This window comes from Alosa sapidissima, chromosome 12 (assembly GCF_018492685.1).
Source record: "Alosa sapidissima isolate fAloSap1 chromosome 12, fAloSap1.pri, whole genome shotgun sequence".
Lineage (NCBI taxonomy): Eukaryota > Metazoa > Chordata > Actinopteri > Clupeiformes > Clupeidae > Alosa > Alosa sapidissima.
The window spans coordinates 16,341,233-16,357,301 of record NC_055968.1 but is presented as its reverse complement, the minus strand read 5'-3'; the positions used below and the strand labels follow the sequence as shown (position 1 = coordinate 16,357,301).

Below are 16,069 nucleotides of genomic sequence, written 5' to 3'. Positions count from 1 at the left end.
TTAGCATGACTATTGTCGAAACTTCCACAGATATTCTTCTTGGCTCAGCTTTTCTCCATTTGACAGACTGGTGAAGTGTTATTTTTTTGTACTGAAATTGAAACCTCTGAATGCGATTAGATGTTCAGCGGTCATATAAGATCTTACAGAGGTTTCACACAACTGACAGTGGCTGTTGGAAGCGCAGTCAGTTACAGCCGGATCGACCCAAGGAACTCCCAAGATTGCACAGTGCGTGCTATTGCTGTTGATTGATAATAGGCTACCTAATTTTCCGGTCTGTTGTTTCAGGTATGAAAGCATGTCATTATAACACAAATAATTTAGCCTGTAGAAATAATCCGAATTTAAACGCTGCGTAAAAGTATCCAAATATCTTAGGTATAACTATTTAATTAAAAAGAACTGGAATGTGTAATATGAGGGGAAATGACATTTGTTGTTGCAGTGATATCAAGGTCAAACAATTACTCAGCCAAATAGGCATAGCTAAGTCACTGGCACAATCAGCATTCCCTTATCAGTCATTACGTCAAACAATAGCCTGTATCCCAAATCTCATTTTTATTAGCGATATAAGCACAAGATTTTAGGGACTGACGAAAGGACAAGTACAACACAGGTAATCAACCAATTTTCAACTTGAAGTTGGCTGAGAACCCACTTCCAAAATAGTAATGGGCTCTCATGGCCAAGTTTCCCACAAACACCACACTGTGATCACTGGCTTTTGGGGACTTATCAAGATTGGCAGGGAATCAAACCCGGCTAAGCCGGCCTCAGACCCCGTTCTCCGATTGTGGATCAGTGCCCATGAGCACAAAACCATACCATCTGAAGCCCTCTGCCAAAGAGCAGATTAGAAAGCCCTCAAGAGCCTCAATTCCTTCTTTGGGCACCGGGGGACTCAGTGGGAGGTAGCCGAGCCTGACCTGCTTCCTATACCCCTGACCGCACACCCAGGCCAGCCCGAGGGGCTGTGTGGCGGCTGGTAGCCCGTCAGCTCTGCTGGACCAAAGCCCTACACAAAGGCACTAGGAGTGGGGACATGAGTTTGTAGTGGCAACAAGGTGTAGCTCTGCCAGCTATGCTGATATCCCTGGGGGTGGGGTGGGGGGTCACTGAAGAAGGGGAACAGCCTATCAACAAGCTTGTATCTCAGATGAGTTTGTTCATTAAACTGCTTCAAGTGATAATAATAATGATGATGAGCTTCACCCAACAGTGGGTTACTGCCTCTGAGGCTGTAAATTGCTATGAGTTAATCATTAGTCATTTAATGAGTTGTAATTAAGTTATCAAGTTTCAATTCACTGTTTATCTATTTAAAAATGTAATGTTGTCAATGATAAGACAATGTTACTGTAAATAGACATAAAATAGCAATGAAGAAAAAAAAAAAACAAGCAGCCATGTATAGTTTTTTCCCCCCGCTTAAGCCATCTACCTAGGGCAGGTCAGTTTAAGTGTTGCATTACACCAGGAGAGCTTCACGCTTCAGTTCAGATGGTTGAATAGACTGACCCAGAACTGTCATAGGCTCTGACACTGTACCTGCTAAGACAGGGACAGAGGGCAATGGGGCCAGTGTACGCCTGCTGATTTTTGACATCAGCAGGAATGTGGCATCCCCCCCAGTGTTGATATAGGCCTAACTGTAAGATTAATGAACCTCAGGACTCATGTTTACAATACACAATAATATTAAATAGGGCTCATGTTTACACTACATAGTATTTCTACACATTTTTCTTTTTCTTCACATTTATCTGCCAAGAATATGAGCTGCTGAACACTTTTTGTAATTAGGCTTTTGTGATATTTCTTGAAGTACATGCTTTTACACTGGCATAGTCAAGAGGCAGACCTCTTGACCACCATGTTCCCTCTCTCCCTCCCTCTCTCTTTCTTTCTCCCTCCCTCTCTCTTTCTCTTTCTCTCTCTCTCTCTCCAAGACGATTAATGGCCAACCCCAGCAGGCCTGCTGCTTGAGCCAGATCTGCCACACAGTGCGCATAGCCAGTGCCTGACCCATAGCAGGGAACCCCCCAGACCTGTCTAAACCCAGGGGCTCTGCACAAACAGCCTCCCACCTGCTCCAGGGAGGCTCCACCAGCCAGCCAGCCCCACAGCCGCTGCTGCTGCCCCTTCCTCTCACCGCCTCCAGGCCCTCCAACACGGCACTGGACCCCAATATGTTAGCGCGCTGTCTGACTTCTCACTGTACCGCACTGTATGTGTAATGAATAGTAGTCAGCGCCAATAAATCTGCATCTTTCTTTGGTGTCTCTCTGGGTACCCCAGTGGATATCATTAACTTTTCACATTTAAATAACGAGGGCTTAACCTCTCAAATTGAATGGCTGACTGATACAATATTATTTCAATGGCTATTTAGACTCAAATTGGCCTCTGTCAGAGTGATGTATTTTCAGGCATATATTATTCAGCTGGAAAAACAAACCTCTTCTCAGCCGCCCTAATGGACAATATGCAGGGAAAGTCAGTCCCTGTAGAGAGAGCAATAACCAAAACCTGGACCTACATGAAAACAGCTGTGAAGTACCATAGTTACTGCCAGTTTCGGTTAGATATTTATTTTGCAGTTGCAATTTCTTTGCTCTTGCTATTTAAACAGTGGGAAAAATGGCAAAGTGACTTACAAGATTTTAAATTATTGATGATCACTGTAATCACACGTTATGGTATATTCCTGGCATGGGACAGCATCTAAAAGAACTTTAAAAAATAAAAAGATAAATACAAATACAAATGTAATTGAAAATGACATTGATGAAAAAATAAATGTATTACCAGACTAAAGGAGAGCAGAGCAAGTCAGGACTGAATCAAACACCAAGGGTTACACCACTACAACCTTAAACCACTCCCTAGTATATTTGGAAAACAAACAACAAACAAAAAACATAAAATTCAAGCAAAATGTTAATAAATAAAATAAATAAAGTGCATCCTTTTATGAGCTCATGGAGAAACAGAGCATGAAATTGGGGAGTGAGTCAGACTCCACCTGACCACCTGACACTGGCCCCAGTGTTCAGAGGAGAACATTGACATGTGGTCAACCAGCCGTTTGTGCGACCGGCTAGTCCACCTCGTCCCTGTGGTCATCCAGGTCCTGGGTGGCCACTTGTGCCCTCAGGCTCCCCTGCTGATCCCACTATCCGGTTCCTGTGGAGAGGCTGATGGAGGTGAAGGATTCCACCCAGGGATAGCATTCCTGTACAACAGCACAAAGTTGCTGCATTCGTCTGTCCTTCGTCCATCCATCTATCTAGCAAGCCAGCCAGCCAGCCAGTAAACCATTCATCTGAGGGTGCCTAAACTTGTCCCACCCCCCCTCAGACAAAAACGTGTCCGTCATTAATGGGCCCCAGTGACTTAAACACACACACACACACACACACACACACACACACAGAATGGTAGCTTCTGGAAGGAATCTGCTCAGAGCGATCATTTGTCAAATATTCAGTTACAGCCTTATTCTCAAACACAGCTTAGATTTTGACAGGGTCACAACACTGCAGTGCCAATCAATCTAAGGTTCCACGGTTCTTTACACAAAACAAATGGCAAATTGAATTCATCCATTTGCTGACTACAAAACATAAAGTGTTTAGAGGAGGAAGAGTAAGACTTAAAGGCCATCTAGTGTCCATTTTAAAATGAAACTAACTCTGACTTGGACAAAGAAACACACACAGTCACCCAGTGCAAAGAGAGTTCAAGCAAAACAGCTGCAGTTTTATTACAGGGCTCGGAAAACACAACCGAATATTCTATTACAAACCCAGAAACTCTGTTCTGTTTAGGTGTTGAATTTGTAGGACGCATATGGATCATAAAGTAACATGTAACATATTAAACTGCATTAAGAGCCTCCTTTTTCTTTGATGTCGTCTGTCATGCAGACGTTCGGGGTCTACCATAAACAGTCAGTGATGAGACATGCTGTGAAGGAGACGGGGTATTCGCAATGAAGGGTCGGTTTCAAACACCTCTTCATCTCTTCATTAGTCTGTTTAGGCTTTTGTCTAAACAGCAGCGGAGCGAAAACTCCCCAATCCATCCTGTGGCCCCTCGGCAGTGGCGTGGTACAGAGGAACATCAGGCTGCTCTTCTCCTGGGGGGCTGTGTGCGTGTGTGTGTGTAAACCAGCGCAATATAACACACACCTCTGAGGTTTATATTTAGCCTCTGTGAGTAATCAGGGGCACACAAACACCAGCGTTTGCCGCAGGGTCCCGGATGTATAACGGCAACAAGAAGCACCCCGGACCCCCTCCCCATCTATTTGATCCAGTCAAAATATTTTTGCACGGTTTGATTACAGATACCAAACTTGAAATCATGGATGTTGATAATGACGATGTTTGAAAATGATGATCCAGTACAAGGTGACTGTATTCAGGTCAGCATAGAGCGTTCAGTGTTGCGGTCGATGCCTGTTTCACGGACTTCACGTCAGGAACACGTGAAGGCTCTCTTGTCATGAATGAGGAGGGCTATAGGCTTGACTGATCCCAGACTGGTGTGTGTGGGATGATTGCGCCGTGAGACGGTCACAGTGCTGGTGAGGTCGGGCTGCGCTCTCGTCCCGCTCCAGAGACTGAAAAATAATACACCTTCGGCACGCCACTCTGACGCAGCAGCACAGGAGGCCCCAGCTGTGAGGCGCTGAACAACTGTATGACATCAAAAGGTCCCAGTCCGCCCCGGCCACATTAACAGCATGTGTATAGTGTATGTGTAGATGTGTGTGTGTTCGTGTGTGTGTGTGGGAAAAGATGCAGGAGGGGAATGGAGACCTGACAGAGCTGGGAAAAGCGGGTGTGAGGAATATTATTTTCCCATCTGCACAAGTTCCCATGCCTCCCGGTTTTTTTGGGGGGGTAGTGGGGGGGGGGGGGGGGGGGGTAATTGTGTGTGTGTGTGTGTGTGTGTGTGTATGTGGAGCTGGGGGAGGGCAGTGAGACGCTCCTTTTTTCTTGGGGAGCTACATCAAGGCGGCGTGGCGTGGTGCGGCAGGGCAGGATGAGGCAGGGCCTGAGCTGCAGTCCGAGTGCGAGGCCTCGGCCCCGGCCCCGATGCAGAGGCACTGTCAGAGGAAATGAAGGGGAGAGGGAGGTGAGGCAGTGCAGGCTCTCCCCCTCTGAGGCTCAGGGGCCGTCCCTGGCGAGCGCACACAGAGGCTGGGAGGGCCGCGTCTCGCTCTGAACTTAATTAAAAAGCCATGGCTCCTCCAGTCCTCACTTCGGCGAGAGGCACCGCGGAGGCTGGATAAGAGGGGGCACAAAAGAGAGATGAGAAGAAAGAGAATAGACAAGAAAAGGAAACAGAGAGAGAGAGAGAGAGAGAGAGAGAGAGAGAGAGGGAGAGAGAGAGAGAGACAGAGAGGGAGAGTATCCCTCAGTGCAACTGAAACCAGACAGGCCGCGAGCGGTGGAGTGTGAAGACCCTCCTACTCTGGCGACCCCTCTGTGATGGTGTTGTCACTGGGAGGGCCACCTACATGGAGTAGACCACCTGTCTGCTCGCGTCGCAGGCCACTCTGCCTCCACCCTCTCTCAAACACACACACACACACCCTGAGTTCCTCTCCAGGCCTCCCTCTCTAAACCTCTGTGCATGTCAGGTCAAGGATCCTCTTTAAATAGGAGCCACCTGCCTGTTGTGTCCATAGCTGAACTGTCTGTGATCTCACACACTTTCTAAATCTGTTTGCTATTTACTGCACTCAAAGCACATTAAATGTTTAGAACACAGATCGCAAACTGCAAGCAACATCATTGTGATGCTTTTGGTCACCTCCAAGGTTGACCTTTAACACAAGTTCACACAAATGTATAATTAATATATGAAACTTGTGTTTGGTTTTTGGGAAATGAGGCAGCGTCATGTGATAAGACTCAACAAGTATAGCCTTTGAAGGGAGCTTTACAAATTGAAGACGCACAGCCAGTATTTCCAAGGTTAACATAATCAGACTGTTAATTTAATTAAATTCTGAGTTGTTACCGCTTGCATGCATTGTTACAACACATGAAATCTAGAGTAATCTTACCCAAAAATGGAGGCGTTGAATTCCCCTGATAAAACTACTGGCGCACAGCGTGGAATTGCATTTTCAAGGAGCAATCAAGAGCAGATGTTAATATAACTACGCCAAAGCAAAACAAAACAGAGGACACACACACAGACATGCACTTATCTGGTTTGGACATTGAAAAGGCAGAGCATGATTCAGTGTTCCTTCAGGACCTCCTCAGAGCCTCATTACAATGCTGAGAAGCTAGGCTTGAGTGGAGTTCAAAATTAAATATCCACTTACAACAAGGAACCTATGGAACTTATGAAACGATCTGAGGCTGCACAGGCAGATGCAATATCAGACTCTCTTGACCATTCAAACCAAAGAAAACTAATGTGACAGACTGAACAGCCAGACAAAATGATTTAATTATGAAGAATGGCATTTGGTAGCAATTTAAGATTTGTCCAAAGGGCCTCATCACCATTTCCACTGTTTTGAGAGTCATTTGTTTGAGTTTTTTTTTAATGACAATTACATCAATCAATAATTCCATTTCCTAACAAGGCTACATCATTTTCCAAATCCCTTCAATGTAACGGATATTTACACACTGGCCAATAAAGACAGTTAAAAAAATAAATGAAAAAAAAAAAGGGTAAAAATAAAACCCACATGAGTGCCGACTCTGTGAGGCCAGCCGCTGTTAATGATTCATTCTACACTTACATGCATCTCTGAGTCTGGCATGGCTCCCCAGATGACGGCTCAGAAGAGTGCAGTTAAACTTCAAGACCTCCCGTTAGTGGTTGAAAAAGCCCACGCTTGATGGCGGAGGTATTCGTTCTCAAGTCTGGTACTGAGGCCAACACATCAGCCTGATCTGACCCAGCTTTTAGACGCTGGCACAATTCTTCTCAGCTCCAAGCAACAACAGAATATTTGACAGCATTCCAGCATCTCACCTCTTACTCAGAACCCAACTATGACAAGGTGAATGGAGTTGGAAGCAGACCAACAAACTGATGGTGTACTGTACATAATCAAGTCATTATCTGCATAATTTATGTTTATGAGAGATATTAATAACCTATTTAAAAATGTGGACTTTGGGATGACAACAATACCTGCTTAATAGTTATTACGTAATAATTTCCTCCTGGTGGAAAAGGAGGAATAGCAAGAAAAGGACAGATTGGGAAACAGGGGGTGTGGAATTAAGAGACGTGAAATAAACATAACATTCCAGGAACGGCATCTTTCGCAGAAATCATGAATGTTTGGACCTTTAAACAGCCTTTAATGCTGGCCTTCAACCTTTCTGCATAAAGACTGTGCCAACACCCATCACACATGGATGATTCATTGAACGCAGAGTGTTTATCCCCTACATCGAATCATAAACAAGCTCTGTTTATTGACGCTAACTCCACTAAAACGGGGGGAAAACAAGTAGTTATGTTTTCAGAAAAGACTGATAGAGTGCTCATTAGTCCATCAATAAATTAATATCATTCACATATAGTATGAAGAATTAAGGAGGTGGAGCAGGTCTGGGTCCCTGTTGAATAAATGTGAAACCTGGGTAACCTGAAGACTGTGACCCAATCATAGCCTTTCCATGTACTCGCTGCAGAGAATACAGGTGTTTTGACCAAAAGAGATTCCTATCTATCGTCTTACTTACACACCAAAACAAGGAGCTTAAGATTGATGGGAACTGTCAGGAACAAAGAGAAACAAAAAAAGCTCCAAATGCAGCCTACCAGGCTAGTGTGCAACGACTCTAGATATGCAGACAGCAGAAAATCAAGCATCATTACCAAAGCATATTCAACATGGAAACCAATTGGATACTCGAAGCAAGATTCTGGATCCAATTTGAACCGGATGATTTATACTTGATTATTAAAAGGCCTTTAACCTAGGATAAGTGTTTACACAAAATACTTCCAGAAATAATGTTGGTGATATGGTTTAGATTTAAAAGTAAGAGATAGATTTGGGTTGTAATCAGAGTCTTATTCAGTGCCAGAAGTCCATCTGGCACATTACGCCGGGTGAGAGGGCAGCAAATTGGGCAAAATGTAAGCTGGATTTTCTCAGAGGGTGTTTGCAATTAGTGGCTTCTAATTGGATAAGGCACTCGCTGTGTATTGCACACACACAACCTTATAAACAGTGAATTAACCTTGGGCCTCTTGATACACCAAAGAAACATGTTTGAAAGCAAATATATGGGTCACCACCATTAGCTCCAAAAAGCCTACCCACACAGAAAACTAACTGGGGTTTAATGGCACTGACAGTCAATGCAGCTTACGCAAGTTTATGACATGGTTAGTTCAGGTAGAATGGTGTACACATGGTGTCACATTTCACATGGAGAGAATAAAATACTTTGAGTATGATTTGAATGCACATTACATTCACAGAAATTAAGTACATACCATGAAACCAAAGGTGTAAAGATATCTTAAAATACTAGACTTAAGCCGCACTCAAATGTTGTCACATGAGAAATAAATGTCTCTAGAACATGGCCACTTGATATAAGTGATAAGTCATTTCTTTGATATTTAATCTCCTTGAAGTCAATGTCACAATATGTGTAAGGTATCTGGAGGCTCTTGAAGATAGACAAATAGAAACACCAGCATTATCAAATACTGAGGTTTTTTTTTAATAAGCTTTGTCCCCTTGCTCAAATACTGCAACATATTGCGATGCAAATCAATTTTAAAACTTGACAGCAGAACAATTGATAATTTCAGAATTCGTGGCATGTATACTTGTTTTTGCATTTCTCAGGCTAATTGAGGGGAATAAGCTCTGCGCTCCATATACATTTAAAAAGAAACAAATCAGGTTGACCATTGTATACAGTAATTCTACCCAATCAACAGAGCGAAGGGTACAGTGGAAAATCACAATCAAATGTGCTCTCTTTAATATCAGAGCAAACTTTCTCAGCAGAAGTGATATGAAACATTATACATGTGCGTAACAAGAAGCGCAGACAACGCAAACGATTTAAACATAACATGACACAAACACACACACACACACACACACACACACACGCACGCACGCACGCACGCACGCACGCACAACAAAACCCCATACCCTCAGCACTTAAAAGTAAAATTAAATATGATTCCCAATACTGCTCTTTGGAAAAGAAAAAAAAGAAGGTAGAAATGAAAGAAAGCAGAGAACAAAGCAGCTTTTCAATGCAAATAACATTTTAAACACTTTTACAGGAGGGCGAGGGTGCGTCATGAAAGACTGCACCTGCTCCGTCCTCCTACAAGGCGTGTGTGTATATATATGAGTTTGTGTGTGCATGATTTTTGTGTGTATACATGATTGTTGTGTGTGTATGAGTTTGTGTGTGTGTACATAATGTTTTTGTGTGTGTACATGATTGTTGTGTGTATGAGTGTGTGTGTGTGTGTGTACATAATGTTTTTGTGTGTGTACATGATTGTTGTGTGTATGAGTGTGTGTGTGTACATAATGTTTTTGTGTGTGTACATGATTGTTGTGTGTGTGCAGTATGAGTTTGTGTGTGTACATGATTTGTTTTCTCCATGAGTGTGTGAGTTTTCCGGACGGTGACGGTCCTTTCCTCTACGCCTGAAACTGAGGCAGAGGGTAATGTAACAATAAAAAAAAAGGAAAAAAAAAAATACATACAAGAAAAAAAAAAAAACCTCCAGTATCTCTTTGATGTTTGTGTTGTGAATACATTCAAGCACATGGGAGGAGAAGCGCTTCCTCCGGAGGTATGTTTGGCACAGACCGGCCTGTTTCCACCGTCTCTCGACTGGCTGTGCGCGGCAGTGGGCCTTTGGTTCCTAGCTGCTCTCCAAACCCCCCCCACACCCAAACGTCACCCACTCAAATACAGATAGGGCTGCTGCCACTGAGGGGTGGGGCAGGTTAAGTCCCAGCAGGGCTGGGGGTGGGGGGGTAAACAGTACTGAGAGGAGCCTGGGTGAGGGACGGTGAGGGGGTGGGTGGAGTTGGGGGCACTGCACTCCGCTGTCCCCTCTGGGGCTTCTTGTCCCTCAGGTCAACAAAGAGACTGGGCAGGGTCAGGTTGGGTTGGGTGGTGGTAGGTGGAGGTGGTTGGAGGGGTGGAAGGATGGGGTGGGGTGGGGTTGTGTTCTGTCTCAGATACCATTGGTCAAGTCCTGTATGACCCCCGCCTTCACCAGCTTCTGCAGGAACTCCTTCTCCTTGGCTATGTTGTGTGTCCACGACTGCAAAAGGGAAACAAATAAGAAGAAATCAGTGAGTGTCAGTACGTTTACATGTAGAGTTATGTTGAGCTGCGGCTATAGCTCGAATAGGCCATTTAATTGGACTTCTGTCCTTGTCCCAGTATACGAGCACAGGAGGGGAATCAGTTTACTGATCGAAGTACATCCGACTCAGCTACCCCCTTTTCAGCTTGTTAGTACAGGGCCTTTTCCTTCCAGGGCTCGCTCCTATTCGCACGGCTTTGGCCCGATAGTCGGAACCCCGCTAATGCTGCTTCTTCTGATACTGCTGGGGTCAAAACTGCCAGTTTGGGTCCAATGCAAGAATAATTTGACTACCAACCGCATTGTCTGGGTGTGCTAATCTGACAGAGGAATTTGATTACTAATATGTTTATGTGTATTTTACAAGTCGTGGTTTGGGTTGGACAAACAGGGTGCAGAAGTTTGAGGCAGAGAAAAGGGGTGTATGTGTGTTTGTGTGTGTGTATATACAGTATGTGTAGTTGGTTGACTGCCGGAGATTAAACGTTGAAGCAGAAAGATTCCTGCGGAATGCAGGAACAACAACTAGTGACTCACGCTCAAAAACAGAGCTCACTCCATCAGTGGAAACATGGAAAACTGGAGAAAACCCGGAAAAACACTCCAAGGGCTCAAAGGAAAGGAATTTGAAGTATATATATATATATGTTTACTAGCTACACGTCCCTACTGGGAGGACACCAGACCTATTATGGAATCTCAAAGCGCTCAAACACAATCACATCCAGCTTTTCACTACACACCTTCCCTAAGCCCTCCGAGGAGTGACGGAGACAAAAGCTGCTTCTGTGGATCACCTCTGAGTAAACAAGCATTTCAAGTCAAGAGTCCATTGTGTTGCACAATAGGGCAGTGCTCTTAACATACAGCTCTGGGCTTTTATTTCTGTCATGAAAGCACCAATCGGTATTTCATGACACAGCGGAGCTTTTTCCACTGTGGGTGAAACCACTTGGAACCACAAAAGCCGACAAGAGCACTGGGAGAAAACACAAAGCTACTAGTCTGGAAGAGTTTAAAGAGAAAATCATCATAATAATAATAACAAAAAACAAACGCGCAGATTGGAAAAGAGCCGTCACTCTGACAATAATCGCGAGCATGTGGGGTATGCGTGCTTATGGAAGCAGGTGAATCATGAGGTGTGGTGACTCTTTGAAAGTGATTGAAGTGAAGGGCAAGAAGGAAAAAAAAAAGTGAGTGTGTGAGTGAGAGAGAGAGAACAGCCTGTTTGCATGACTCAGCTGCGATACAGCTGTAGCTGTCGACGGTGAAAGTTTACTCTGCTGCCAAACGTTCCAAACCACTGTTAACAAACCAACAGCTCGATGTTTTTATTTGACCGCACATTTTAAAATGACCATTATAAACCTTAAAAGGGGCCATCCAAAAAGCGAATTAACAAGTATGCCTGCACAAGTGTGTTGACACCTATGTATATGACATAGTTTGTATGTATATATTGTGTGTGTGTGTGTGTGGAGGGGGGTTGGGGGGGTGGTATATGTGTCAAAGCTCCAACAGTAGTTGTCGGTGGACTTTAGCATTTAAGCTGTGTGCCTACAGGGACAGCCAACTTTGATTGGCAGCTGACAGCGAGGCGAGCCGAGCCGAGCCGAGCGATGGGCCCCAAGCCAACAATATTCTACACGCTTGCCAACAGGGCCTTAGCTGGGCTGTCATTTATTTCCCTCTCCCTCTAGGGATGTGTTCTGCTCAGCCACCCAGCCGAAAGCAAGTGCCTCTGCCCGAGGGTCAGGATTATCAGTTCTCTCTGTCCCATCTCAGCCCCACTGCTTGGATAACCTCCACACACACACTCAGCCGAGGGGCACCTGAAATACTCATAGCTCTCATCTCTTTAATCTTAATCTGCAGAATTTATATTTACTCATTACGAAAGTACACAACTAAGTGCCTCACTCACTTGTTTACAAGAGCATGTTCCCTGATTTTGGCAGCATAAAGTAGTTGATAGCAAATATGTAATATGAATGTGGTTTTTGGAGAGGCCATCTAATTTTTTTCCAACGTGCACGAAAAGGCTTTATCTTTGACTGCGTATCTTAAAACAAACTAAGGCGGCACTCGACAGACAGAGTGTCTCCAGAACACTGGACACATGATATGAATGACTGTTTCATTCCTGTTTTGGTTCATAAACAGTGGACCTAGCCATCAGTCAAGTGCTTCCGATGAGCTGGAAGGCCCCCCCATCCCCCACCTCATCCCTCTGCTCTTGGGTTTGGGGGGATGGGGTGAGGTGTGGTGGGGTATCAGGTCTGCGCAATCCTTGCTCGATACACGGGGTCTGCGAAGATCACAGGGTCGAGTGCCTGGAACTCCGTCCCTGCCCCTGGGTTACGCGCTAGAACAATAAGTGTCCTTGAATAATTCAGGAGGACGGAGGCTGCAGCCCAAGAGGTGGGCCGGTGTCACGGCGAGCTGAAACCAGGGCAGGGTATGTAAGGAAAGAGAGAGAGAGAGAGAGAGAGAGAGAGAGAGAGAGAGAGAAAGGGTGAAGAGAGGTGTAGGTAGAAGAATGAAGAGAAAGAGACAGGCACTGAGAAAGATGAGGGGGAGTGATACACAGACAAAAACAGACAGACAGACACAAACACAGACAGACAGACTGACACAGACAGACAGACAGAGAGACACAGGGCGAGGCAGCGAATTGGGAGAGGGGGAGGGGGTTGTGAGTGTGGTGCCACTGGGTGCAGAACTGGATCACATGTCATGCTAAGGAAGCGGCTCTCCAGCCCGGCTGTCCCTCGGCCTAAGAGTGATTTACGACCTGTGTATTTAAGCGAAGGATCAGGTGGCCACGCACACTCTTTATACACACAGACACACACTTCATATCTCCGTGAGCGACACCCCAGCGGCTCCTTGGGGCTCTTGAGCCCACTCCGTGGCCGGGGCGAGGCTTCCCGCTCCTGTGGAGGGGAAAGTAAATGCGTCGCCTTAAAAGAGCACAGGAGAGAGATGGAGTGCTTTCCCAGGGAAAAAGGTCAACATAAACTTCCTCCCCGCTGGGGTAAACTCTTAAAGCTAAACAGCAGGACGTGTTGGGGACCGAGAGAGAGAGAGAGAGAGAGAGAGAGAGAGAGAGAGAGAGAGAGAGAGAGAGAGAGAGAGAGAGAGAGAGAGAGAGAGAGAGAGAGAGAGAGAGAGAGAGAGAGAGAGAGAGAGAGAGACGGATGCACAGCGCGCACACGCACACACACACACTCACAGACACATAGACATAGACACACACACACACACACTCAGCGCGGAATGCTAACACCACGGCTGATGTTTCAGCAGTCTGGAGAGCGGGTGGCCGTAAAGGCGGTTCCCATAAGGGCACTGAAACAAGATGGTGGCTGGGGTCATGTGATTTACTCCATGATTCATCAACACAAGGAGCGGGGATTCCCTGCTGCTTTCAAGCCAACCTGGGCGTTTCAGCGCTGCTATGCGCACGCACTCGGCCCTTACACTGAGGACATGTACTGGATAATGTTCCAGCCTGTTGCTCATTCTGAACCGGATGAATGAAAACATTCAAAAAAGTCGGATTAACTGAACTGTTATGAATGAATTAAATATGATTAAATACATTTAAATGGTGCTGTTGTAATATACACTGAAAAGTATAGTATGGTTTTACTTTCCCCCACCCACCAACATTTTTGCATTCACTTTCTACAGCTTCTTTCCCTTTCAAAAGCCTTTTGTTGCATTTTAGAATACCAGAAGAGCCATCCATAAGTCCTAATGTAAAGCACTGAATAGAGGTGAAATAGTTCAAATATTTCAGAAAGACACTCCATTCATATGTACATATTGTTTATGTTATTATTTAAAAAAGGACAAGCTAAACAGGTTCGTTGGCTACACAGCAAGCACTGAGCCATTCAGTCTTGTGACCTAAAGATAATTTTAAACAAATGCTCAACGACTGCTGGAATGGGGTAGCACTAACAATACCACCGTGTTGCCTCTCATCCTTTATAAGGACACGTCTATCCCTTTGTCTCAGCGCTCAGGAACTTGGGTCTGACGCTCACAACACAATCAAGTCAAAAAATACCCCTCTGAGACAACCAGTGGGACAATGTCTTCCACAGACGGTTGGGGTCAAACTCTTGTGTATGGCTGGGCCATCTTGAACAGATCATTACGGTGCTTTTAAATGTCAGCCTGGGCCTGGACACGAGGACGAGGACGGCCGGCTGACTCAAACATGACACACTTCTTTCCATTCATAAGGCAGGGCCGCGGTGGTGGGCGCTAGTGGACGGATGCACGGGGTGGGGGGGGGGGGGGTGGTGGGGAGGAGCGAGTGAGATGGAGTACCTCTTTGATGGCTGACATCTTGACTTTTTCGTAGTAGTGGAGCGGCGCGTGGGGGGTGTTCATGTCGTAGCCGAATCCGGCCACGGATACCTCATCGCAATTATGGAGGGCCATCGTTATGGCAACGGTCCCCAGGGTAGGAATGTTCTGCAAGGGGAAAGAGGGGGGGGGGAAAAAGGAGTCACAAGTCATCCACTGAGAGACAGTTTTTTTCATTATCAGATTTCATCTCATGTAATCCATTGAAAAGAAAAATTGGATAGGAGACGAAAGAGTAAAGGTCATAAATGAAAGCGGGGAGAGGTCTGTCTAATCATGAATGAAGTCAGGGAAAAGCACCATGTGGTCTGGCTGTAGCCCTCATAGAGGCGGATTATTCCCAGTGGCGTGCGCCCTGTCTGCACAGTGAGTCCAGCAGGCTCGCTGATAAAGCCCCGCCAAGCAAGTAGCTACAAATAAGGGCTGAGGGGAGAGCGCAGCCCGAGGTGGAGATAGCCCAACACCCTGAGTGATGGACTTATCAGCGGGCTGTGTGGGGATGAGCTTTATCTCCAGAACCGATGTTCTAGCACAGGCGTGCATGCACACACTCAGACACACACACACACACACACACACAGGGGCCCTTCTGACAGACACGTGGTGTGTGAGCTGTACAGGCCGTGCAGGTTCCTGCTGAAAGGCTTTATCTGCACCGAGCTCACGGCGGCTCTACTAATCCCCTTCAGCGGCCGCGCTGTGTGGCCACCGATAACTGGAAACGCATCACACCTAAAGCCCTCTCTCTACCCAGCACACCCCCACGCCCTCCTCCAAAGCCCGTCTCCATGGTGACCCCAATAACAATTAGAGTGAGCGAAGGGCATCACAGATAATGCATAATAGAACTCTTGGACCTGAAAGTGACTGAGTCACTGTATGACTCCTAGAGGCGGATTAGGAAGTTCACATCTTCCTGGCTTAAGGGCTGTGACATTGAGTGCTAGAGTCAAAAAAAATCAGCCTAGACCTTCTGTTATGGGTCAACATCCCAAACACTAATCTGGTGCTTTTCCGCCTGAGCCACACTAAAGAGAGAGAGGCTCAGGAGGCATGAGAAAACTCAATAGGGAATCCTTCTCTTCAGTCTCAAAGTGAGCATTGAAAACCCTAAATTATGTTTAAACCCTAGGCGATACCGAGGTCTAGCTGAGGGTTACTGGGGTCGGGTGGAATGGAGTATGCATCGTGCTTTTTGGGGTGGGATGGGGTATGTATGGTGAGGTGAACTTTGTGTGGTAGTCCATGGCAGACCTGCCAACCTTGAAGAATTTTTTGAGTAGCACCTCGAGTCGAGAAAAGAAATTGCTCACGT

The 16,069-nt window shown here is 45.7% G+C and overlaps 1 protein-coding gene across 8 annotated transcripts in view; it reads right to left on the bottom strand.

The window, feature by feature from the left end:
• Positions 1 to 9,640: 9,640 nt before the first annotated feature.
• LOC121677546 (CMP-N-acetylneuraminate-beta-1,4-galactoside alpha-2,3-sialyltransferase-like) overlaps positions 9,641 to 16,069 on the bottom strand; it is a 44,970-nt gene continuing 38,541 nt past the window's right edge. For all 8 annotated transcript variants that reach the window (XM_042056325.1, XM_042056326.1, XM_042056323.1 and 5 more), the window contains 2 exons: positions 14,716 to 14,862; positions 9,641 to 10,323 (listed from right to left, as the gene is read on the bottom strand). In XM_042056325.1, the coding sequence (XP_041912259.1) occupies positions 10,234 to 10,323; positions 14,716 to 14,862 (237 nt within the window). In that variant the 3' untranslated portion in view covers positions 9,641 to 10,233. The remainder of the gene's footprint in view (positions 10,324 to 14,715; positions 14,863 to 16,069) is intronic.